Source organism: Lissotriton helveticus, chromosome 4_1, assembly GCF_964261635.1.
Source record: "Lissotriton helveticus chromosome 4_1, aLisHel1.1, whole genome shotgun sequence".
NCBI lineage: Eukaryota > Metazoa > Chordata > Amphibia > Caudata > Salamandridae > Lissotriton > Lissotriton helveticus.
In genome coordinates, this window is record NC_136063.1 from 580,829,797 (window position 1) to 580,856,973 (window position 27,177).

The 27,177-nt window shown below is 47.6% G+C and overlaps 2 protein-coding genes across 8 annotated transcripts in view; one reads left to right on the forward strand and one right to left on the reverse strand.

Moving 5' to 3' along the window:
- Positions 1 to 2,135, reverse strand: part of CSPP1 (centrosome and spindle pole associated protein 1) — a 1,229,219-nt gene extending 1,227,084 nt beyond the window's left edge. For 6 of the 7 annotated variants that reach the window (XM_078687197.1, XM_078687199.1, XM_078687195.1 and 3 more), the window contains exon 1: positions 2,022 to 2,117. The gene's annotated coding sequence lies outside the window, so the exon portion shown is untranslated. Of the gene's footprint in view, positions 1 to 2,021 lie in introns of all 7 variants that reach the window. The other variant, XM_078687198.1, reaches the window with a different exon arrangement.
- Positions 2,136 to 2,655: 520 nt separating this feature from the next.
- The window catches only part of LOC144828755 (COP9 signalosome complex subunit 5), a 194,641-nt gene continuing 170,119 nt past the window's right edge, over positions 2,656 to 27,177 (forward strand). The window contains exon 1 of the mRNA XM_078687200.1: positions 2,656 to 2,954. Coding sequence (XP_078543326.1) covers positions 2,800 to 2,954 — 155 coding nt within the window. The 5' untranslated portion in view covers positions 2,656 to 2,799. The remainder of the gene's footprint in view (positions 2,955 to 27,177) is intronic.

Here is a 27,177-nt window from a genome sequence, read left to right on the forward strand (position 1 = left end):
ACTTATTTATGTGAGTTAATAGATAACCTGCCTTTTGTCCTAACAAAAACTCAGCTTAGAGCATTTATACTCGAGCAGATAAAATTATGAAAGTTGAGTTCTATGCCCCTATGTACGATTATCATACGTGAACTGCCAAAGGATCTTAACTTTGATGTACAAAATGCATGAGCTGATGCGTCAAAACTATTGGTGTCATTTCTTTTGTGCCTTTAAAGCAGCACTGCATGACTGTTAATTTCATCAGTACCATTATTGAAGAGAACAACCATAAAGGTATCAGATCGGCCCTGTCCCAAAAGGCGTAGTCCAGTCTAGAATTAAATGATGACGTCTCTGCTGATACACAAATAAAGACTAAACGTGTATTTGCCATCTCTAACTTCACCACAAAGATGTCTTGAGTTTCAAGGCAGAACAAGCAAGTAATCTACCATGGCACCATGATCTACCCCATCCTATAGAAGATTATTCAACATATAACACTAAAATGAGGGTGGAATCAACTTCTTATCTGATCAAGCTATCCTTTTTGTGCCTGCGGACAAGCAGACCATAATTATTAATTGGACATATACTACTGGAACAGGTGTCAAACAAGTAGTAGACCGTTACAGTATGTAAAAGGTGAGATTCTTATGTGTAACCATAGCCAACAAGTGGCCTTTTGGTGCCACTTAATGGACCAAAAGGCTGTAGTGCTTGGATTTATCGGAACTGTTCTTTTGGTAAACTTAATCAGAAAATGTTTTATTTGGGCTTCGAAAATGTAGGCGTAAAGTTAATGTGTTCACTTTGACCGGGATGTAGTTCCAGGCCTTGGTCTCCAGTAAAGAGAATATGATGTCTCCTGGTAATTGCCTTTTGGAACTTAGGTACCACTGTCAACAACAGCGATGTAGATTGCAAGGTTTTTTTATACACAATGACTCAAATACTAATGTGAAGATTTTTGTTGTTACGCTTCTCTATTACACTCATGTTATCGACCTCAAACCGATGGAAGGCTAAGTGAACCCACAGGGATTTGAACTTTTGATCATGAGGTCAAACACTGCATGTTGGGGTCCACCGAGTCACCAGACATAGCTCCTGAGTAAGATGGCCCCACTTTTTTTGCTTTAGAAACACTGTCGCCACCACATTCTCCAAATGTTGCATTTCTGCAAAAGGTTATGCTGGGGAATGGCATATATAATTGAAATAACTAGTTTGGATGGCACCCTGGCTCGTATGACCTGGTACCTTTCAGAAGGAAAGGGAATAAACTCTTCACTAGGTGCTCAGTGTGAGGATATAGAAGGTTTTTCCACCATCATAATCTATGTTTTTGCATGTTGATCAGTTTACCTCATCCAGGCTTAATTTGCTAATAGCCAGTTGATATTTCTGCATACCTTACATTCCTTTGTTTCTTTACCAGCAACAAAAGGGACGGGTCAGTTTAAAGCAGCCAGTCCATGTCTCCAATACAGGAAAAAAATATGCTTTGAGGCATAGTGCGTGTAGGTGCGCCTTGCGCATGTGTATTTCACCCATCCATAACAAACCTTAGATGGGTTAATACCTCATTGAACATAGCCACTGAGAAAAAGGAAAGCAAATAGTCACGGCTGTGCAGAGAACATACACCAAGTCCACGGTACATATACACAAGAAATCTAACAAGACAGAACGCTGCTGAGAATTAGCACACTCTGCATGTATTTCCACTGCATGTCAGTGAGCCATGATCAGTCGTGACTCTTGGAGATGAACATACAGAAGCCCACATTCAGAGGGCTAGCACACCACCTCAACAGACATAAGTGCAAACGCAGGCTGTAGCACTTCATTTCTCTTGGAGTGCACTTCTAGCAGGACAGTTAATAACACTCACTGATGCAGTCTGCTCATTCCTCTCTATTAGTTCAAATAACAGACATTTGAATCAGGCCGCTTGCTGCTGCGCTCCCTATCTCTCAGGTCAGCTCGCCATACCATCCTTCGATGCGCCACAGTTGCCCCTACCCGCGCTGTACCTGCTCCTGTGCCGCCCTGCACAGCCGCCTCCGCTGGCCTCTCACTGCCAATGGCAACCAGCACCAGCGAGACCAACGCCTGCAGCCGGTATTCAGTAGAATCACTTGCAACTGTGGGTGACAGCGCCCTCTGCACCCCGGAGGAGTCACTGCGGCTTCTACATCTGGGCAGACAGGCTTTGCACAGATGCGAGGGCTCTTTTTCACCTAAAATTCGGGAGCGGTCGGATTGTATTTTCTGTTTTTACTTTTAAACATTCAAGGCAGTGTCTTCCTGTGCTTCGCATTTGGTACAGGGCTCATATAATGAGTTTCATAGTCTAGAAAGCCTGGAGTTGCACTGCTTGCAAATGAAACTTTTCTACCTAATATGGCCGCGGCCTGGGTACGTAACAAAATGCTTTGATTGGTCTAGTTGTGACAGGTGTCCGAAGCGAGTCACAGTCGACCACTCCATGTCTTGAGGGTGGGGATACATTATTTTACCCCTTCTTCGGGTTTTGGTCTACTTACCCGGCGCGAGCCTTTCAGCTTTGTTCTATCGGTCAGTAATATCCTGTGAGGAGAGAGAGGCTGCAGCGCGTTAGTGCTGACAGCTGTGTGGGAGCTAGGCCGAGGACTTTAGTCTCTCCAACCCCCGCGTGGTTTCTTCGAGAGAAGGCGGGGATCTGTTGACAGCAGCGGAAGACGATGGCGCCTTGTGGGACCTAGAGTTCAGTGGCTCTCCGTTTCTCCCGGCACTGTGCAATACTCTCTGTTCTCCTCGCCCCGTGGAGCTATGGCTGCAGCCGCCAGTAGCAGCGGGAGCAGTGTGGCCCAAAAGACATGGGAAATGGCGAACAGCATGCAGGAGGCGCAGAGCATCGACGAGATCTACAAGTACGACAAGAAGCAGCAGCAGGAGATCCTGGCAGCCAAGCCCTGGACTAAGGAGTGAGTATGGGCTCAAGCTGGAGGGTGGTATTAAGAGAACATGCTGGCCATGAGAATGCGAAAGGGGTGGCTTCTCCGATGCTGTTCACTGGGTGTGCGTTTAACTTTTAGAAAGCAGGGGCATACCTCTGTCCCATCGCCCATCCCAAGTAATCAGACCGCACTAGTTTGGTTTTAGAAAAAGTAAAGTCGCAGGCTTTTATAATTTTAAAAATGCAATCATTGTTTTATTTTATAGTGACATGTTCTTACATGTGAATAGCTGTAGTTCTTTTGTTTTGCTAGTAGAGAGGCAGCTCATGTGAGTTTATTTTTGTTTTCCCCCCCGCAGTCACTCTCTCTGTTGATATAGATATATGTCTATATTGTCTATATTAAAACAAGAGTTTAAGTTAAAAAAATCAATAATCATTTACATTTCCCAGTTATAGTTTAGTTAGCAAACTATAACTTGCACCCAACCACCATACACTGCGTATGACGCACATATCACTCATGATGTTAAATTATATACTTGATGACCTTATCCAATGTTTGTGGCAGTGTGCTATAGGCCTTGTGGACTGGAAGTAATTCAAGCTACACCTGTGCCCAATTTTCTATCACCAGTCAAGTGATAATGCACATACCCTTTCGCCACATGCAAAACACAGCATATCGCTAAACCCATACCACGTTTGGTGGATGTCGCCCTCTTTTTACTGGTATCACCCGTCTAACAAACAGAATAGCTCTATTCACTTTATTGGAGTCACCCACTTTGTAAACCTTGAATGCCCTCCAAGAAAGCATTCGTTCTCTATTCTTCCTTACAGGATCACCCTTTTAAACACTTCACATGATGTAATTTTGACTCTAGAGGCTGTCTTTATTTATTCATTTGCAGAGTTTTATGTAGCATGAATATGACCCTACAGGGTTTCAAAGCGCTGCACATGTGGCAGTCAGGACATACATAAAACACAAGATGCAGGAGGGAGAGAGCAGGGTGCAAAAACCGCAAGCAGATGCAGCATATCAAAATAATTTGTAAGCTCATGATCTTAAGGAGTCTAAAAGTAAAAGATTAGGCTGAATGACTGAGGGTGACTAGTGAAGGAATCTATTCATCAAAATCATTTTTACTTTCTCTTTGAAGAAGGTAGACAGGGGTGTGGAATTTAATAAAATATCTACTTATCCACTAGGCAGGTTGCTTCATAAATCTTGCTTGCTTACTTACTTCATAAATATTGTTGTCCTGTAACAAAATCCACTTGTCTCTTTGGTGCCATGAAGTGTGGCTACTAATTATGGCAGCAATCTCATTATATAAGAGCTCTGATCTAGCCTCTCCGATTATGCCAGGGTGCATACCATAGTAGTGTTTGAATACTTGCAATCTGCTTATGTTGCCAGATTTCCTCAGATCTACATGCTAGGGCTGAAGCAGGCGTGGTAAGCAATAGTTCCAGGGTTAGAAGGCCCTTTTCAGTTTGTGCAAACCTACTAACCCTCACGTTTTAAGAGTACCGACAGTAATCTCCTTAAAAGGTGTTTTCTGTTCTCTGTAAAACACTCTTGTCCCCTGTGGCCCCGATCCCTGCACCATACGTTGCGGATGAAATTGTTTTAGTGTTCTAGATAGAGGGTGAGCATCTGGACAATAGGTTAATTACCTAATTTAGCAGCAAACCTCACCCACCCTTCATTATTTCCAATCATGTTGGAGACACAGATCTTCCCATGGCGCTGCCAATATCATTTTGATAACTGGATCCCCAAATAATTAAACGTATTAGTGCTTTGTAGTTTACTTCCTTAATTATAAGCCGTATGTTGTTTCCCTTCTGCACGACCACAACTCACTGTAAAAGTTGTAGCAATATTAATTGCCATGCTCCTCTCCTTCATAAAATCTGTAAAAGAATTTATTGGAAGTTGCAGACTTCTTGGGTTACGTGCTAATACAGCTGCATTAGCGGCAAAAAAAAGTATCTGGGCCTGCCGCCTACCAATCTTGGGGGTATCCGCACCCAGTGCTTGAGGTGTTTTTTTCAACGTCATTTATTTATAATGAAAAAAGAGGGGCTCCAATAAACACCTCTGTGGAACCCCTCTCCTTATGTTGAAGGGTTCCATTGGTTTTCCTGTATTCCAAATCTAACTTTTGCCTCTAGATGTTTGTACAAATAGGCTAAGAAAGAAATAATTTCCTTGGTGGCCCCTTTTAATCCAGACATTTCCAGAGCTTCCTATGATCAACCAAATCTAGAGCGCTACTAAGCTCGATAAAGCAAATATACAGTGATCCATCCATAGCTTGGGTATACTTCCCCATTAATAGGGTCAAGTTAAGCGATGGCTCAACCGTCCCCAGGCCTTTCCTAAATCCAAACCGGGAACTAGAGAGAATGTCATTCTCTTCTGCCCATAAGTCCAATCTCTCTAGCAAGACTCTACCTAACAATTTAGCGAAATAGTCCAGCAGTGAAATGGGCGTATAACATTTTGGGTCGTTTCTAGGACTCTTCTTAAAAATCAGTATAATTAGTGAGGTTGACCACGTAGGGGGTATATGCCCAGCTCTTGCTGCAGTAAGAACGTTGGTTAGAAAAGGGCCCCATAAATTCGGCTCGGATCTATACACATCCATTGGGACCCCATCCGTTCCAGCTGCACCACCTAGATCCCCCTTTTCTTGGTCAGACTTGGAGAATATTGAATCAAAATGAATGGTCTGCCCCTTGGGTAGGGGTGACTGCAGAGTCCAAATCGGGATCTGTTCCCTATGTAAAAAGGGGGGCCTTAACAGTTCTCCAAAACACTGTCCTTGGTTTCAGCGGCCTGCACCAGGTTCGCCCTTAACCCCCCACCACCACCCCCCACCCCCTAAGAACTTCTTCCTGGCCTTTACAGGATTTTTATAGTTTATTCTAGCTGTCCGAACTACTTCCTTATCCCTATGGTATTGGTTTCGGATTTTGATTATCCTGGTCCTAGCCTTTGTGCATTCCCCATCGAACGACCCACACCTTTCCTTCCCATGAGATTTAACCCTTATTGTAAGTAATTGGTGATAAAGTTGGCTATTATTACATGGGCATCCCATGTCTCCCTGTGATTATTTACAGACTCCAGCCCAATTAATAGTTGGTCCAAGGTCTTTACCACCAAATTCATTATAAAATCGGATGGATTAACACCTGCCCATTTAATCCCGAAACTCTTCTGACCTCCAGGACCAATGTTGGCAATCTTCCCTGATTAGTTATTTTTTGCTTTCTAACAAATTTCAAGAACAAAAGTCAGATCAATTTAGAGTCAGAAATGTTGTAGTAAGCAGTGGTGGCTGAGGCTAACGATCACTAAAGCCAGAATTTATACTGTAGTTTGAACATGGATAAAATGCCTCCCCTCCTTTTTTTTTGGGGGGGGATTAAACCATAATAATACTTCGTAATTTCCAGTTATGGAAATAGAGGTGAATTCTTCTCATAATCATTCCCTTCTAGTTACCTGTTTGAAACCCCAAGTTGTCAAAAGGGATATTCCACTAGTCCTTGATTTCCCTTTGTATGAGGCAACATAGAACTTATGATTGCCTCATTAAAGTCCACAGTTAAGGAAATTGTGGGAGGACTAAAGTTCTTTAAAATCCTTGGCCTACTTTTCTACTCTACAACAGCCCGCTACTGGGATTATGTAAGCTTTATATACAAAGACACTTGCTCCTATCTCGGCCAGTGATAATCCTGCAATAAATTTAGCTGCGAGCAGCATTTTTTTGGGACTGTAGTGAGCGTTGTAAATCAATGTGCCTCTTCTCCTAATTCTTCCATCCCCCCCTTCCCCTTCCCTCTTAGATTTTCTACATCAGGACCTTAAAGAATTCTGAGCAGTGCATGCATACATTTTGATGTCCTTCTGCCCAGTTAATCAGTTTTTATGTACATATTGAAAGGTACATTTTCAAAATCTAAATGAAATAAATATTATGTAGTTGCATCCCTAACGCTTCAACATTTGAAACAAGAATTCAACTGAAGTATACAAAAAAGTGATTGATAGAATGTTTGGATTAATCTCAGCCACTGCTAATTCACCATTCCAGTCAATTGTAATTTTGCACATCATACCTCCTGAGTTTGGACCCAGCTATATTCAAATCAGTCATGACCCTGCTCCAAAACAGTCTGGCCCAAACTGGCATTCCAGATCCGCCCTGAACCAGAGCACTAGCAACACAATGCAGGTTTAATCCTTACTAGGACTTATCAGTCGGTATAGCTTAATTCCAGTGACACATGTGGGCTTACGCATCCTAGTTAGGGTGTCACTTCGAAGATTACAAAAAATGAAGACTGTGCTCACCAGAATTGTTTTGTCAACTGTATAAATAGTCTGAACCATATGTTTCGGATGCGTGCCATAACTTTTTCATAAGGTGATGGTGCTAGAATAGTTTTGCAGTTCTTTTGAGAGCAAGAAAGATAGTGCCCCAGCAAGGATGTCACTAGCCCTAATTCTAGCAAGAAAATTGGCCCCTGACCTCCCAGTCGGTTATTAAAACACAGCCATAATTGTATGTGCCTGGGCGATCCCAAGTCGGGGACTGCGGCCTCTCAACCACATGAGGGGCACCAGGGTGACAAACTGGACCTGATTCTTAAAGAAATTAGAGATTCTAGGACCGCGATGGAGATGCAACTGGGCCCCCTTACCTCGAATCTATCTCTCCTTAAGGCTGATCACTCCAAACTGTCGGACAAAGTCAAGGACCAGGGTCTGGCGCTGACAGATCTTACCCCGACGGTGGCTGAACATACGGAATCTATCCAGCGACTCCAGCACCAGGTACAGACCCTTGTGGATAGGGTGGAAGATGCGGAAGGACGCAATAGACGAAATAACGTCCGAGTCATTGGCCTGCCAGAACGCTGCGAGGAGCCCCACGCTGCGGAGTTTATGGAGACCTGGTTCCGAGAGCATGTAGCTCCGGAAGGACTGTCCCCGTACTTTTGTGTGGAGAGGGCTCACAGGATTCCTACCGGGCAGCCGAGCCCGGGCCGACAACCCCGGCCTCTGATCGTGCGAATCCTCAATTACCGGGACAGGGACACGTTACTCAGACACGCCCGGCTGAAATCTGTCATAGAATATGAAAACAAACGCATCTCCCTTTACCCAGATTACACCAACCTGGTGCAGAAACAGAGGTCCTCATACTACGAGGTAAAGAGGAAACTCCAGAAAGCCAAGCTCCGATACGCCCTGCTGTTTCCGGCGAGACTCAAAGTGATTCATGACAACAAGAGCCACTCCTTCGACAGCCCCGCGGACGCGGAGGAATGGTTGGAAGTGATGGACATTGAGCGAGAAGTGACCCGGACTCAGGGCTCGACATCCAATGGAACCGGAGATGGGGCGGCTCCAACGAACAGCGGAGCGGGCCCGCGCAGCTTGGAACTGGAGGGTCGGAGGCCTCCGGCTCATGTGCAGAAACCGGGTCAAGTGGACGCCATTGCGATGGTGGACTCCTTTAGAGACGACCGAGAACAAGTGAATACGGATACGGAGGACAGCACGGTGCATTCGGACTCTGAGAACAGCTTGGTGCTCTTCCCGAATGTGACGCCCCGAGCGACGGATGAAATCCTGGACACTGCCTTGGAATAATGACAGCTGCGAATGTATTCTGACTCGCTGAGTCCACCTGGTATCCTTTTTACTCCTGTAACATTCATGGGGCTCGGGGGGGGGGGGGGGGGGTTGGGGGGGGGGGAGACCCTGTGGGCAGGGAAGGCACCTGTTGTTTTGCAGTCACTAGGTGCTCTTGCAGTGCTGCGCCCTTGCCTGCTGCCCTCCCCACTGTGTGAGCTGGACAAGGTATTCACCCTGAACTATCACAGACACATTTCACTGTTTTTGCAGGAAAGAAGTAGGGTGGCCGGTAACGGTGACTGATTATAAAAATGACTCTCCCGGCGGCGCCGTTGAGCAGGCGGCACCGAATAACATTGTCCATTAGATGTGGCGTAAGCATAGCAGACCCCCCAAGAGCGTATGCATGGTTTATTGTTTGCTTTTGTTGTACTGTTTCATGTTTGGCACGGCTGGGTTCCGAGGCTGCGCCTCCAGAGTTGGGATTTGGGGGTGGGAGGGAACCGTCTTCTGGTCACAGTGGCGAATGCACACACTACATTACACATTGCTGTCTACTCGTGCACCGGTATCTGATTATGGCTGAAGTGAAAGGGAAGTACAGGCTGGTTACCTGGAATGTGAGAGGATTGGGGGCGATACAGAAACGACATAGAGTGCACGCCTTCCTGCTCCGTCAGAAAGCACACATTGTGTTCCTTCAAGAGTCCCACCTAACGCAGACCGATGTGCACGCCCTGCGGAAAAAATGGAGAGGGACTGTTTTTTCCACTACATATTCTGCCTTCTCTAGGGGAGCCACGATCTGGGTGCGCTATGGTGTCCCCTTCGTAGAGATAGATAGGAGGACGGATGACCAAGGGAGATACCTTTTGGTTAAAGGCACTCTGGATGGGATACTGGTAGTCCTGGGTAGTATTTATGCCCCGAATCACGATCAGGACAGGTTCCTCCCAATAGTGAGTAGGGCCCTAGCAGACTGGGCAGACATTCCTTGGATTCTGGGAGGGGACTGGAACATGATACTGGACACAGGGTTGGACAGGTCACATCCTCCGCTTCAGGGGACGGGGGTTCATAACCTGTCTAACTCCTTTCGAACATGGCTCCAAGGGTGGGTGCTGACAGATATGTGGCGTACATTATACCCGACACACAAAGAGTACTCGTTCTATTCCCCACTACATGACTTGCATACACGCCTGGACAGGTTTGTTGGCACCAAGTCCTTGAAGGCGCACTGTACGTCCTCGGCCTACCTCGCCAAAACGTTTTCGGACCATAGGCCGCTAATGCTAGATCTAGACTGGGGCAGGATCCCCTCTCCGGTGCCCACCTGGAGACTCAACCCCTCCCTACTCGAAGATGGCCCATTCCGTGCTCACTTGGAAGACACACTAACGGGCTATTTCAGGGACAACTGGGACTCTGCGTCCTCGAACCTGGTTGTGTGGGATGCCATGAAGGCGGTGGTGAGAGGCGCTGCGATTGGCCGATTAGTGGGCGCCAGACAGGAAGTACATGACAGGCTTCGCACGGTTGAAGGCCGACTGGCAGAGCTTGAAACTGCAGTGGGGACAGACCCTGACCGCAGGGGGGATCTCCAACTGTGCAATATTGAGCATGCAGAGCTTTTGGAATCCCTAAGGGTAATGGATTACAGAGAATACTTGCGGCGGCAACAGGCGGAGGCGGACAGGTCAGGTGCACTGCTGGCTCGTCTGATTAGAGACACCCCTGAGACCCCGATAATCACGAGTGTCAGAGATGACACGGGCAGACAGGTACACACAAAGCTAGAGATTAATCATGTGTTTAAGACCCACTTGGAAAGATTGTACGCCCCACCCCCTACTGACACTCGGGATGCAATGTTAGCCTTCCTGGACGAATTGCCGATCCCGGCCCTTCCCCGAGAGATCCAGACGGTCCTAGCCGGGCCCGTTACACAGCATGAAATCAAAATAGCCATCCACTCTCTAAACCGGGGCAAAACCCCAGGCATGGACGGCCTTCCAGGAGAGTTTTATCAAACTTACTGTGATGCGCTGGCTCCTATTCTGGAAAAAATCTACAAGACTGCGTATGAGACAGGCCACCTACCGGCTTCGACTATGCAGGCCTTGGTCATCTCCATCCCGAAGCCCGGCAGGGATGCACTGGATGTGAGTAATTATAGGCCACTGTCTATGCTCCCCTCGGAGTATAAAATCCTTAGTAAAGCTATCGCATTGAGATTACAGGCCCACCTCCCTGACCTGATCCACACGGATCAATGTGGCTTCCTCCCGGAGAGGAGCACATCTCAAAATACGAGACGTCTACATGCCCTCATGTCCACTGCCCCCACGGACTTACCGAATGTTGAATGCATAACCCTTGATCTACGGCAAGCGTTTGACTCCCTGACTTGGGAATTCATGTTTGAAGTCCTACGTCGCTTTGGACTCCCAGATGCCCTGATAAAATGGGTTCGTCTACTATACACGAACCCGACGGCGCGAGCACGCACCGGCCGACACACGTCGGACAGTTATGACGTACATAGGGGCACCCGGCAGGGCTGCCCGCTGTCACCGCTGTTATTTGTACTTACACTAGAACCCCTGGCGATTGCACTTCGGACTAGGGCGGCAGAGGCGGGCCTCCTAGTTGGCGACACTCATAACCTGGTCTCCGTCTACGCAGACGACATAATGCTGTTCCTGCGTGACCTGCAAGGTGACCATACCCTCCTGGCACATACCTTTTGGGAGGTTTGAAAGAATATCAGGCCTGGCAGTTAACCCTGGGAAATCACTAGGGTTCTTTTTCCGCAAAGGGCGGCAGCCCACCCACATACAGTTTGGGGAGCACGCGATCCAAGTGGCCCCGACTACGTTTAAGTACCTCGGTATTAATGTATATCGAAACCCTGACGATCAGATTGAGGGTAATGTGCGGAGAGCAATTACTGGCCTTTGCAGCAGTGTGGCCTTCTGGACGTCCCTACCCCGGTCTGTTATGGGCCGGGTGGCGATATCAAAGATGGTCCGGCTTCCCCGAATCTTGTATTATTTTGTGAACCTGCCGGTCCTCCTGCCACAACCCATATTTACTATGTTGAACACGTTATTGATCACCCTGATCTGGGGTACGGGTAGGAGACTGATAAGCCTCAAGAAACTACAACTGTCCACCAGACAGGGGGGCCTGGGAGTGCCTGATCTACTGGGCTATTACTACGCTAGCCAGCTTCAATGGTTGACGAGGTGGGTGGCGGGTAAAAACCTCCATGAGATTGCTTTTACACCACAAGAGCTGGCACGAGGGTCTCTCCATTCCCTCCTGCTGCCTGCGGCCAAGACTCCGCGGGACTGCCACCCCTTATTGCTGGTGGCTCTGAAGTGCTGGCGGAACGCGCTTAAATACACGGCAGAGACCCCTCCCTACGCAGACAACATCCCCCTACTGGGCCTACCGACTCCACAGGGACCCCTGTCGGGACGCAGATTACAACCCTGGATAGATGCTGGGGTAGACAGAGTGGGAGACTTATTCGGGGACGACAACCTGCTGGATCATGCCACTTTTACACAAGCCACGGGAGCCCCACAACCGCTTTATCTCCTACACGCCACGGTCTCCCATTACGTAAGGCGCACTTGGGCTACACAACGCACTAAACCATCACAGCATGAATTGGTCCATCTCCTTCACTACATGGGGTCAGGCGGACATTTAGTGAAATGGCTTTATGTGGGAATTAGAGAACACGCAGCTGGATCCCTCACCCCACTCAGAGAGGCCTGGAGCACGGACACGGGAGAGGAAATTACAGATGGGGACTGGAAGACCATCCTCGGGCACCCTAGGAGAGTGTCTAGAAATGCAAAATTCAAATTTATACAAGCCATGGTGCTGCACAGGGCTTACCTCACTCCACAAAGATTACACAGGATCTTTCCCAACGCCCCCCACTGCTGCCCTAGATGTCAGGGTGATGATGCTGATATTGTCCACATGATGTGGGCGTGCCCGAGACTGCGCACATACTGGGAGACAATTCGAACCACACTACACACTATAACGGGTATGCAGGTCCCGGGGGGCGTATTACCCTGCCTGATAGGTAATAGGAAGAGACCCAAGGCCTGTAAGGCACAGCTGAAATTTACGGACCTAGCCCTCTTGCTAGCACTCCGGACCCTCACTATGAGATGGAAGTCCCTTAGACCCCCGGACATAGAGGTGTGGAGATCCGATATGCTGAAATGGGGAAAGGCGGAGGCAGCGGAATTGCGCAGGGAGGAAGAGAGGGGCCACCGGAAATATCCTGTAGCACAAGACTGGGACCGCATGCTGTTGGAACTGGAGGATGGGGACCTGGAATAGCCCCGGGAGGAGGGTGCTTGATTACACACCAGCTATGGGGGGAGGCACTATGTAAAGCCGACTGGCCTAGACACACTGGTGACCATGCCTATGTCCTATAATGTCCATTCCTACAGTCACATACCTGTTGGATGAACGTGCTACATGATGTACAAGGAAAGACCAGAGGACGGTAACGGGGTGGGGGGAGTTGGGAGGGAACGGGAAACGGTTGGGCGATTCAGTACTCTATTTGTCATGTAATAAAGGAACACTTGGATTTGATGTTTGGAATTTCACGAACTGTGATGCAGGGACTGACGTATGAAGTAATGCACCAAAGTTATGTTTCGGAAAACGGAAAAGACTGACAGTATGTTAAAAGATGTTCTGCACATTGTAATATCTGATCCAGTCATGAATAAAGAGTTTTTTTTTTAAAATAATTGTATGTGTAGTGGGCCCCTTGCACCTATAACACCAATGCCACTGCACTAGTGGTAAATACACCACTGGTAAGATGTGTTTTATTCTACCTGTTTTTGTCTTTTCTTCCTATATTCACCTCTCTTATCCCATCTTTTTCTCTCTCTCCTTGTTATCCCTTTCCACCATCTCTTATCCATCCTCCCCTCTCTTGCTCCCCTTAACTCTATTCATCCCTCACTGTTCTCTGTCCTCCTCCTCTATCTACATCCTATCCTTCTCTCTCCCCAGTACGTATTTAACTTCCCTATCAATTTCCACCCTGTCTCTTTCACTTCTATATCTTGTATTCATTTGCTTCTCTCATATGGTCTTCGGGCTCGTCCCATTGCCCCAGGCACCATTATGCCTGACACTTTCTTATTTTCTTCAAATCCCTTCTTGCTTGTTCTTGTCCTGTTTAGGTTGAGTTTGGGCCAGCGCACATGGGCTGCTCTGCGAGGCTTCTTGAAATCAGTCTAATCTTTTCTGTGTGGGTCTGACTCCACCACGCATTTGGTTAGCTGTTGCCTGTGTCATTTTCTTATGGTAGCCTGCTAAAGGCGGGCGCATGTCCCATCTTTTTGGCAAATGTTCACTCCCACAGCATTTTGCTTGTGGGAGCGAGCAGCGGCGCGCAGGATGGCAGCGACATTCCTACACGCACAGCGCCGTGCTTTTGCTTTTTTGTATCTGCTCGTTTTGCATTGCAGTTGAATCTTGTTCAATATCTACATATGTAGGTAGACGCCTTCTCTGCGCCTCCTGCTGCCGTCTATTGCGCATGTGCACACGATTGTCTGTCGCTTGCCTGTGCTGCCCCTCCCTTATCGCTGCTTGTACTGCCCCATAGCATGCTGCATGTACCTGTTCTGCCACTTAGCGCACCCCCGTTGGCTTGTGGCCGTAGTGGTTCCGCTTCCCCCCTTTGGCTTCACCATTGCAGCACCCGTTCCGTGTGTGCGCAAGAAAGCAAATAGGCGACGGAAGGCTCAGCCCGTGAATGGGAGGAGACCCCGGGAGCGAGTCAAAAAACTTAACCTGCTGGGAGAGAATTGGTGGTAAGATCCGGTAGTGAAGCTGATGAGTGTAACTCATATATATTATTACCCTCCTCTTTTTGAATCTCCACCAAAATATCAGTACCGGAACCCCCAAATTGCCATGTGACCAACACAATTCCCAAAACTTTGCTCCACCCATTCTCACTAACCACTCCAACTATTAATGCCTGTCCGTCATCAAGATTCTTAAAGAATCTACCCTGACATAATTACTCTGCTAAATTCTTACAACCAGTTACCTGATTTCACCAGTGTCTCGCCAGTGTTTCTCCTTGGCATCATCAGCGCCATCCCACGAAGTGCTCCTTTCCCAAGGCTAGATTAGTTAATTCAAATATATCTTAATTTACAAACAAAATATGTTAGTAGATGTTAACTTCCTAGGTTGGGGCTCAACACTGGAATATACTCAGTTGCTTCCGGTTTCCTTTACCTTGCATGTTTGGGATGTGAAGTGTGCAGCAGGGTGTGGGTTTTTTGCAGAAATGTTACCAAGGTATTCAACTACAAAGAAAAGAAGCATCCGCATCGGGGATGCTGTGCCAGCATGACCAAAACATGGACAAAGCGAATAAGTCCCAAAAGCGAGACCTATTGGCTTTGCCAATGCTTGTTTCTCTTTCTCGTCCTTGCCCTTATCTCATCTTTTCCTCTGCCTGCTACTTTTCACCCTTTCCTTTTATCCCTAGTCTCTGTTTAGCCCTTATCCTCTTCACTCCTTTTGTTCTTCCTTGTTCTCTCTCCCCTACATAATTCATCTTTTTTTCTGTGCCCGCTTCATTTACACCATTCTTTTTATTTCTTCTCTGTTCCTCCTTTCTGACACTCCTATTTTTCTTTCTATATTTTTGTTCTTCCTCTTCTTCTTGTTTCTACTCGCATCACTTCTCTCCTCGCATCACTTCTCTCTATCATTTCTATCTGCTTTCTCATTTTCTCTCTTCTGGACTCAACCTTTACTCTGCTACCCGCTTACCTCACAGAGCTTTCCTAACTACTACTTCAAGCCCTGTGGAAGAAAAAACATACACATGCAGGAAATCTTAAACAATTGAGGAGGCCAAATAAAATGCAGCCAATGCCTCACGCCCCTGCCCCCAGTGCTACTCCAGCAGTTGTATCACTGATAGTTACTCCCTTGGCATAAGGGTAGCCACAGGATTACAAACTGCAAAAAACAGATGTGTAGCCTTGAGTGCAACACATGCTTTCTTTACCACTCTAACTGTAACAGGCTCAGTGTTCATGTTACTTTACTTGTTACACAACTGCCCCAAGCAATGTGCTTTAAGTCTTAGCTGAGGGAGAACATAACAAGAGGAATACAGCTCTAAATAATGCAAGGATCACCTATAACATGGCTAAAGAAGTAATGTCCATTGCAGAGGCTCTCTGTCAAAATGTGTTTTTTTAACCACATAGAGGCTTCTCTTTTGTCAAATCCTCCAAATAAGACATGTACCCCAGTTAGGCCAAAGGGGACTGTAAATATATTACAATGAAACAAGATTTCCATTCTATGCCAGAATTAATTTGATAAAATGGTATCCACTGAACCAAAACCTCGCAAATGAATATCTAAAGATTGCAATCTATTTAAATGCATTTATTATATCAAAATTCACATAGAAATACATAATTATTCTCAAATTTAATTTATTTCACCCTTCTCTTTACAAACTGTGCAAATTTCTTTAATGTAAAGTCCAAATTATGACATTAGTTTTCATAATTTGGACTTAGCATTAAAGAAATTTGCACAGTTTGTAAAGAGAAGGTTGTAACAATTTATGTATAGAATTGTATGAATATATAAGAAAGTGTTTTCCTATATGTGAATTGTGATAAATATTTGGAATATAGGAATCCGAAATCATCAACTAAGCTAAATCTTTTTTTAATAATATTTTTAAATAATTTTTAATTATATTTTAATGAAATGTGAGAATGATAATTATGTATTTCGATGTGAATTTTGATAAATGCATTTAAATAGATTGCAATGTCTAGATATTAATTTGTGAGGTTTTTATTCAGTGGATACCATTTTAACAAAATAATTCTGGCATAGACGGGAAATCTTGTGTCCTTCTCTTTTGTCAAAGACACATGCAGGCTTATCCTTTAATGTGCAGCATTTCTCTTAAACGTAGACAGTATGAGGTCACCTCCACACTGAATATACATTAAACACTTCTGATCAATTTTGTGTTTTGGCCATAATTTTGAGACCTCGCCTTGACATTGAGGTACATTACGCATCGCTATCCAATGTTAAGCCTGTTCTTCTGTGTTAAGAAGATATCTCGATGTTGACGACTTCCACCTTATCACTTTAGGGTCAAAGCCCTGAGATTCATATTCCTTACAGCACTGTTTAAAGGCCAAGATGCAGAAGAATAAGGCAGAAACATCTGGGGTCCGTTTCCAGCTATCAGAGAAGAAGTTAGAAATGGTATAGATAAGGGTGTTAGACTGCCTTATCCCTTTTCTGTGCTGACCACTCAACTGAAATAACTTTTTTAGTTGTACAAGGGAAATCAAAGCCTCCGTCCACCAACAGCTTTGCAAATATTTCGTCAGTTTTTCAGCCCAGAGCAAAATCACTTTTTGTTGTGAACCAGTGGAAAAACAGGACCAAAGAGACGTGGGGTCAAGTGGAGGTGGGTTAGCCTCGAAAACAATACTACATGTAAGAATACATTGGGTATTTACAGTCGTTTCTGTTTATATTTTTGGAGGTGAGGAAGTATGTATTGATGTGGATTAAATTGTGGGTTGTAAGGAAATCAGGTCTAATCTCAAGTCGTAGAGGGGTTACACTAAGGGGCCAGTGAAGAAGCATGTGCTGCAAGGTGGATAGCGAGTGATGTTAGTCTGCAAAGAAGTATTTAAATTGGTAGACAAGAGAAGCCATCTAAAGTCACTTGTGCATTACTTTTAATTATATATATTTGGCATTTCTAAAACTTTAGCATGTAAAGCATGGAATACCTTTGAGCTCAATAGAACAAATGGACAAATAGAGAGGGCAGAATGCTACTAGACATGAACAATGATATTTCCCTGAGCAAGTAAAAGTTATTAAAATGGCCTAAAGCAAAGGCAGAACTTGAACCATATGTCTGAAAACTCCAGAAAAAGCGAATCGCTGTTTTTTGGGGAAGGTGTATTTTTATATTTTGCTCCTTAGCTTTTTCATTCAATTGGAATTCACAAGTCAGTTCATAACATGGCTAGATTAGTTAACTACTGACTCCAGCACCCTGGGTAGCCCACAGTGTGCCATGCGCAAGGAAGTGTCAAATCTGTTTTATCCTCTCTATCAAACTGCTCCTCATTGTGCTATATTTCTTTTACTAGTAAAACGAAAGGCTGGGGTATGCAAAGGTGTAAATAAATGATAAAAGAAAAGCAAACCCTCAATTTAAAAGGCGGACAAGAAAGATGGTCGTTTGAACTTGAAAACCTGAAGGAAAGCATTGTTGTTAACATGGTTTTGAGTTAGTGTTGATGGTTTTCTAAGCACGTTTTTTTAAACTCCTCGTGGGATTTTAACCTCAACCTGTAATGTTTCAGTTCATAGGCAACAAAATTGAACTTTGATTGGTTGTACAAATTATAACTGAAAAGGTGGTTGGGAGTAAGTTTGGGTAGAGGAGGTCAGGAATCTTATTTTTGGTGATGAAAATATTTGAAACACTATGTAGACTGCCATTTCATACTTGCGTCTCGCGTATACAGTGCATGCGTTTTGTTTACTGTTAGTGAACTTGGAGCCCTCCCATTACTTACCATGGGTGGACTTCAAAGCCACTCTCAATTGCTTGTTTCCTGCTCGGAAAGTTCTACGGTCAGTTAATTCGAAAAGGTTGTCCGTTCCAGACGACACGTGGATATCGACACGAATGGTCGATATATTATTGTACAGGGAAAACTCTGTGGTATGTTCTTGACTATGTTTAATCTCTACAGTCCTAATACTGATGACCCTGATTTCTATGACGAACTCTGGAACAAGATTTATGCTTTACCATTGGCCCCTTTGGTTTGTGGGGGAGATTTTAATGTGGTCTTGGACCTATATATGGATCGTCAATCCACGGCGGATCCAGTAGTCAAGAAAGCCGCACAAGCCAACCGGAATGGGATGCAGACGCTGTCTCTTATAGACTGAGTCATCCAGGGCAGAGGAAAGGTACATGTTACTCTTATGCACGCAGCTCCTTGTCCAGGTTGGACTACTGGTTAGTCACAGATGAGGTGAATTCTCTAATCACGAAGGCCCAACACTTACCCAGAACCCTCTCTGATCATTCCCCATCCCTAATTCAGCTCACTACCCCCAATTACACACCGCCACAGTTTCAGTGGAGGCTTCAGGCCTCGGCCTTGCAGGATCAGGTATTCCGGGAGGGGGTGCGCAATGCCATTAATAAGTATTTTGTGTAAAACACTGGCTCAGTGGATACCTATAGTACGCTATGGGAGGCATTTAAAGTTACGATCCGAGGGGTATGTATAGGGCTCCAAGCGGGGGTGTTAAAGTCTATACGGGGATCTATGACACGCTTAGAGCGAAACCTGATAGATCTGGAGCGACAATACGATATTACGTTAGAAATTCAGATCCTGGCGTCAATAAGGTCCAAAAACACTGAATATAATGACCTGGTGTGAGACCTGTCTGATTCTGAGGGTCCCTTCACTGAAATGATTTATTTTGTCCCCTTTAGCCTCTCACTATTTTCATCTTTTTCTTTTGTGTCCACCTGGAATTTTTTGTTGTCAGCAATGTCTGAGGGGCTAGGTGTTCCTTGGGTAGGATGTTTTACCTTACCTCCCTGAGGCCTAGTTACCCTCATGGAAAGTTAGACAGATACATGGGACCTAAAATGGTGGCCACCAACTGTCACAACTGCCACCCTAAAGGAGCTGTCCCATTGACTTACATTAGGAAGGTTCCAGAACTCCCCAGAACCTTCCCACCGGCTGGACCTCGCCTATAAAAGGCCAGTGGCCAGCACGGCCATTTTGTGAAGAGTAACCTGTGACCAGGGAAGGAGAGAGGCAACATTGAGAGGAGGATGGTGCTCTACAAGTGGACGATCGACTCGTGGGCCGGCAATCACCTGTTCTGACACTACCCCTCTGGTGATGACCAAACCCTGACCTGGCAGAAGCCTGATTAACCTTTGTGTCCAAAATTGTTAATTCTCACCACAAGACTTGTGCACAGAAAACCCTCTCTGAAGGTTGGCAGTGGGAGGAAGAATATTTAGTGAGGACTGCCGACCCTTCAAAGTCTCCAGAACCCCCCCCTTCATCAGCTGTGGAGCCGGCCCTCCAGCTTCGAAGCCGGCTTTGGGTGCGTGATCGAACACTCACCAAGCGGAGTGAAGAGCAGAGTCTCCAGTGTCTCCCGGCGTGAGGAGCGGTCGTGCGGTGACGAAGGGGAGCTTGGCAGACCGGCCCCAGCGGGAGCGGAGCAGGGAAGAGGCTTCCGGAGGTGTTCCCCGGCGGGAGGAGCCGACCCGCGGCGTCACCAAGGAGACTGGCGAATCGGCGAGAGCGGAGCTTCCGGAGGTGACTCCCGGCGTCAGCAGTGAGGGAGGAGCAGCGCCTTGGGAACGCAGTAGAAAGAGGTACCGCCGGTGCATCTGAGCCAAGGAAGAGGAGCGCTGCTCGACCATCGCCAGACTCTGAGGGGAGGCCGAATCTCTTCAGCACTGACAGACACCAGCGGAGTTAAAGTAAGCTGGGTCTTCATCGGGTGGAAGGCGACGCTTAAAGAGACAGCGCTTCCCAGAGTGTCTTCAGAACTCTGAGGGGAGTAAACGTTAGCAGCATTATTCCTCCCACCTGAACTAGAAACTGCCTCAAGAAACTTAAGTACTGTCTTCACTGGAATTAGTGACAAGGGATTAACGAATTGTAAGGGGAGGTGTTGGAGGTGAGAGAGTGGGGGGCTCAGTTTAAAAAGTACCAGTCTTAGGGAGCTGGGTCTTCCGGTTCAAGAGAAGGAGTAGCAGCAGTATCCCATAGTACAGCATAAGTGTATACTGGCCCTGCCAAGTCGCCCTTCTAGAATGAGGGAGTGTCAACAGGAATCAACTAAAGTGTGATGGTAATTTTACTCATTCTCTTCCAGTGAGGCAACAGTGTGAACTATTGAAGTATTGTATACCAAGAATAATAAGAGCGCTTGACCCTGCACGCGTAGGGCTAAAGTATCAAGTGGTTATCCTTCAGGAAACCCCAGTCTTGAGAGAACCTCTTACTCTGGTATTGTATTGCCTTATTTAAGAACAAGGTCAAGAAGAACTAATTGTATGTTTTCACCTGATTGAACTGCAAAGAGGAAAGATTGTTCACTTTATTAATGTGAAGGGTAATAAGTGTTTTGATCTGCATTAATTTAAAAAGGTGATGTACTGATGTAACGAGAGAACTAACAAAGCAAAGAGAACAAAATCTATTTTTATAAAGTACAAACCTTATTTTTCTAAAAAGAAGGTGTAGTGTCATTTTTGGTATGGATGGGCTCTGAGTTCCTGAAAGGTTACGCAAGCTTTACACGCATATTCCTTGGAGCAGCCTTAGCACTTTGCACACGTTACCCACTTGTTGACTAGAATTACCCTAGGTCTAACATATTGGTTTGCAGCGGTGGGATCATACTGTGCTTGCGTATACCTTACAGCAACCTAGAGTACCCCATAGACATACATCTCGAGTTTTCTCCGAGCTGTCTCCAAGATTCAAATATTTATTTTTTTTCCTCAAATTTACTCCTGGTGGTGGGGGGAGGTTATCTACAGATTGCTCTCCTTAAAAGTTATCTCCTGAGTGCCCATCTAAATTCATCTTTCCGAAAATGGAATTGGATCTTGAAGAAATGGAAACCTACACTGTGGCCCAACTTAGAGAGTGGTGCCAGCGACAGGGGTTGTTCTTTAAGAAAGGTGCCAAGAAAAGCGAGTTACAGACTAGCATAAGGGCATGGGTGGAAGCACACAGAGAGGAGGATCAAGAAACTGAGGAGAGTGAGAAAGACACCGTCCTTGGGACAGGCCTGCCGTACCAAACTGAGGGGGGGAATCTACTGACAGGTCCCAGAACACCTTCAAGGGAGGGCAGTAGTGTCTCAGCAAGGAGCCTTACTGAAGCCGAGTTGGAGGATAGGAGGGAGGAAAGGAGACTGAAATTGGAGTTAGCTAGATTGGACATGGAGAGGGAGGATAGGAGGCTGGCCCATGAACGTACACTGAGGGAGCTAGACCTTCAAGCCTTGACAATAGGGTCCTCTAATCCTAAAAATGGTGGCAGCGAACCAAAAGACACCCCCAAAGAATCTAGACCTTACCTACCCAAGGATGTCATAGCTAGTTACACATCAGGCGATGATATTGCCAAGTGGCTAGCTGCCTATGAGGTCTCCTTAAGAGCCCATGAGATTGCAGAAACCCATTGGGGGGTGGGCTGTACAGGTACATGCCGCCTGCTGGCAGGGACTCACTGTTAGCCCTGGAGCAGGAGGAACAAACCCACTACCCTACCATGAAGGTGGCGTTGCTGAAAAAGTTTGGGCTGACCCCAGAAAAGTACCGACAAAAATTCAGGGGAAGTCACAAGTTAAGCACGCAGAATTGGGTGGACTTTCTAGATTACGCAAAAAAAGCTTTGGAGGGGTGGGTGAAAGGCAGCGAGGTAGGAGATTATGAAGGCCTATATAACCTCATACTCCAGGAACACCTACTCGAGAAATGTTTTCCCGAGCTGCGACAACACCTGGTGGATAGCAAGCTGACCAGCCCCAGGAAGCTTGCTGAGGCGGACATCTGGGCTAGTACCCGGGTGTCCTCGAAGGGGACAGGAGGGGATTCCCAGAAATCTGGACAGGGCGCTTCCCAGAAGAAAGAGGGGGGAGATAACAGAAGGGAGTTCTCAAAAGGTCCACAAAATCCTTCTCAAGGAAGGGGCAGAGGATTCATCCCTAAGGCAAACCCACCCCGAAACCCTAATCCTGGCCAAGGCCAGCAGCCAAGGGTTATCCATTGTTTTGAATGTGGTGGTGTGGGACACTACAAGTGGGACGTAAGATGTCCAAAAAGACCACCCCCTCCCACTGGAGGAAAAGCCCCGGGAATCACTAGTGTAGTGCTCGGGGAGGAGATGCCCTTGGATAAGGGAGGGGAGCGGGCGGTTGTCACCTTAGTGTCCCTGGGAGAGAAGGAGATGGTACCAAAAACCCAGTTGCCCTCTAATACTACTAAGTATGAGCAGTGGGTTACCATCAATGGCCATAGAGGGGAGGCTCTGAGAGACACAGGAGCCAGTATGACTATGGTAAGAAGTCATCTGGTGTCTCCAGAGCAGGTCATTCCAAATGTACTTCATCCCGCTGTGATGGCTGACAGTAGATTGGGCCACTATCCTGTGGCTGAGGTTCCCTTTGAGTGGGGAGGGGTTGCAGGTTCACTTCGAGTTGCCGTAAGCCCTGCCGTGCCTGTTGATTGCCTGTTGGGAAATGACATGGAGCACAATGCTTGGAGGGAGGTGGAGTACCGGACTCATTCTGAGATGCTGGGTACACCTGACTGGGCCTGTGTCAGCACAAGGTCCGCGACTACCCGGAGAGGGAGTTCGCTTACGCTGGAGCCTGGAACAATGGCCCAGCCAGCTGCCGGAAAAGAGAAGGACAGAAGGCAGGAGGACCCTGCCTCAACATCTCTACCTCGTGAGATGGATAGACCACCGGCCGAGGTGGATCTGGAGTCCACTGAGGAGAGTGTTGTTCCAATGGAAGGCCTACCCATCCCTGCTGATTGGCATGTGGAGGGAGGTCCAACCAGGGAGGAATTCTGCAAAGCTCAGGAGGAGTGTCCTACTCTTGAAGGACTGCGGCAACAGGCCAAAGCCCAGGCAGCAGGGAACGTTGTAGGGAACTACCAGATTTACTGGGAGGATGGACTCCTCTACAGTGAATCAAAGGCACCCGGACCTGGTACATCCAGAGCCTTGGTGGTCCCACAATGTTTTAGAGCCTTCCTTCTGGAACTGGCTCATGAGATACCCTTGGCAGGTCATCTAGGGCAGGACAAGACCTTTGCCCGGCTTGTTCCCCACTTTTACTGGCCTCGGATGAGAGTGGTGTCTGATACCTACTGTCGGACGTGTGTGACTTGCCAAGCCAGTGGGAAAACAGGGGTGAAGCTGAAAGCTCCCCTGGAACCACTCCCCGTCGTTAGCACCCCCTTTGAAAGGGTGGGCATCGACATCGTAGGGCCATTAGATCCACCCACTTCAGCTGGTCACAGGTTTATCCTGGTTCTAGTGGATCATGCCACAAGGTACCCAGAGGTCATTCCTCTGAGGACCATCACTGCACCTGCAGTGGCAAAGGCCCTGATGGGGATCTTCACCCGAGTGGGTTTCCCCAAGGAAGTTTTGTCCGACAGGGGGACCAACTTCCTGTCAGCTTACATGCGGGCCATGTGGAAGGAGTGTGGTGTTACCTACCGGTTTACCACTCCTTATCACCCACAGACCAATGGTCTCGTGGAAAGGTTTAACAAGACCTTGAAAGGCATGATAAGCAGTCTGCCTGAGAGCCTGCGGAGGAAATGGGACGTCCTCCTACCCTGTCTCTTGTTTTCCTACAGGGAAGTGCCACAGAAGGGAGTGGGCTTCAGCCCCTTCGAACTTTTGTATGGGCACCCTGTACGGGGACCTCTCAGCCTGGTAAAGGACAGCTGGGAAAAGACTCCCAGGAAGCTTCCCCAGGACGTGGTGAGTTACATGCTGGCCTTCCGGAGCCAAATGGCCAAGTTGTGGAAGCAAGCTTCGGACAACTTGGAAGCCAGCCAAGCAGTAATGAAGGAGTGGTATGACCACAATGCTCACCCTGTGGAACTGGAGCCTGGACAGAAAGTGTGGGTGATGGAACCTGGAGAGCTAAATGCTCTACAGGATCGTTGGACAGGCCCCTTTGAGGTATTGGAGAGAAAGGGGAAGGCCACATACTTGGTGGACCTCAAGACCCCGAGGCAGCCCCACCGGGTGCTTCATGCCAATCGCCTCAAGCCACACCATGAGAGGCCCGAGGTCGTCTTGATGATGGTGACCGATGGAGCAGAGGAAGAGGAAAGTGAGCCTCTCCCTGATCTTTTCTCGTCTCAAGAAAAGGATGGGTCGGTGGAGGGAGGGATTCTCTCACCATCCCTGACTCCTGAACAGCGAAGAGATTGCCGCCAGATCCTGGAGCAATTTTCCTCCCTGTTCTCCCTTGTTCCGGGAAGGACCCACCTGTGTACCCATGATGTGGACACAGGAGACAGCCCACCTGTGAAGTCTAAGATCTACCGGCTGTCAGACAAGGTGAAGGCCAGCATCCATGGTGAAGTAGCCAAAATGCTGGAGCTGGGAGTAATTGAACCTTCCAGTAGTCCTTGGTCAAGTCCGGTGGTTCTGGTACCGAAAGCTACCCCACCGGGCGCCACACCTGAACTAAGGTTTTGTGTGGATTACAGAGGACTGAACTCAGTAACAAAGACTGATGCTCATCCGATCCCCAGGGCGGATGAACTTATTGACCGGCTGGGAGCTGCCCAATACTTAAGTACCTTTGACCTTACTTCCGGGTACTGGCAGATCTCCCTTACTGAAGGAGCAAAGGAAAGGTCAGCCTTCTCCACGCCACAGGGTCACTACCAGTTCTGCGTGATACCCTTTGGGCTTAAGAACGCCCCTGCAACGTTTCAGCGGCTGGTGAACCAGGTCCTCTCTGGTATGGAAGCTTTCTCTGCTGCTTACCTGGATGACATAGCTGTCTTCAGTAGTAGCTGGGAGGATCATCTGCAACACTTGCAAACTGTTCTCCAGGCCCTGCAACAAGCTGGCTTGACCATCAAGGCCAGTAAGTGTCAGATCAGGCAGGGGTCGGTAGTGTACCTGGGCCACTTGGTGGGCAGAGGGACGGTGCAGCCCCTCCAGGCAAAGATAGAGGCCATCATGCCCTGGGAGCCCCCCAAGACCCAGACAGAGGTCCGAGCCTTCCTGGGCCTCACAGGATATTACCGCCGTTTCGTGAAGGGGTATGGAACTATTGTGGCACCCCTCACGGAACTTACTTCCAAGAAACAACCTCGAAGGGTGGTCTGGACGGAGGCTTGTCAGCGAGCCTTTGTGACTCTCAAACAAGCATTGTGTACTGCTCCAATACTCAGGGCCCCGGATTTTTCAAAAGAGTTCATTGTCCAAACAGATGCATCAGAACATGGCATTGGGGCAGTGTTATCGCAACTAAATGATGAGGGCCTGGATCAACCCGTGGTCTTCCTGTCCAGGAGACTACTCCTCAGGGAACAGAGGTGGAGTACTATAGAGTGGGAGGCTTTTGCGGTGGTTTGGGCTCTGAAGAAGCTGCGTCCCTATCTTTTTGGTTCACACTTCCTGGTTCAGACTGACCACCGGCCCCTTCGTTGGCTAATGCAGATGAAGGGGGAGAATCCCAAGTTGTTGAGGTGGTCCATCTCCCTACAGGGAATGGACTTCCGGGTGGAACATCGGCCTGGAGTGGACCACGCCAATGCAGACGGTCTCTCTAGGTATTTCCGCCTTAGTGATGAGAACTCCCAAGGGATTGGGTAGTTCTCCCCACTTTCAGCTGGGGGGGACGCGTGCGAGACCTGTCTGATTCTGAGGGTCCCTTCACTGAAATGATTTATTTTGTCCCCTTTAGCCTCTCACTATTCATCTTTTTCTTTTGTGTCCACCTGGAATTTTTTGTTGTCAGCAATGTCTGAGGGGCTAGGTGTTCCTTGGGTAGGATGTTTACCTTACCTCCCTGAGGCCTAGTTACCCTCATGGAAAGTTAGACAGATACATGGGACCTAAAATGGTGGCCACCAACTGTCACAACTGCCACCCTAAAGGAGCTGTCCCATTGACTTACATTAGGAAGGTTCCAGAACTCCCCAGAACCTTCCCACCGGCTGGACCTCGCCTATAAAAGGCCAGTGGCGAGCACGGCCATTTTGTGAAGAGTAACCTGTGACCAGGGAAGGAGAGAGGCAACATTGAGAGGAGGACGGTGCTCTACAAGTGGACGATCGACTCGTGGGCCGGCAATCACCTGTTCTGACACTACCCCTCTGGTGATGACCAAACCCTGACCTGGCAGAAGCCTGATTAACCTTTGTGTCCAAAATTGTTAATTCTCACCACAAGACTTGTGCACAGAAAACCCTCTCTGAAGGTTGGCAGTGGTAGGAAGAATATTTAGTGAGGACTGCCGACCCTTCAAAGTCTGCAGAACCCCCCCCCCTTCATCGGCTGTGGAGCCGGCCCTCCAGCTTCGAAGCTGGCTTTGGGTGCGTGATCGAACACTCACCAAGCGGAGTGAAGAGCAGAGTCTCCAGTGTCTCCCGGCGTGAGGAGCGGTCGTGCGGTGACGAAGGGGAGCTTGGCAGACCGGCCCCAGCGGGAGCGGAGCAGGGAAGAGGCTTCCGGAGGTGTTCCCCGGCGGGAGGAGCCGACCCGCGGCGTCACCAAGGAGACTGGCGAATCGACACCAGCGAGAGCGGAGCTTCCGGAGGTGGCTCCCGGCGTCAGCAGTGAGGGAGGAGCAGCGCCTTGGGAACGCAGTAGAAAGAGGTACCGCCGGTGCATCTGAGCCAAGGAAGAGGAGCGCTGCT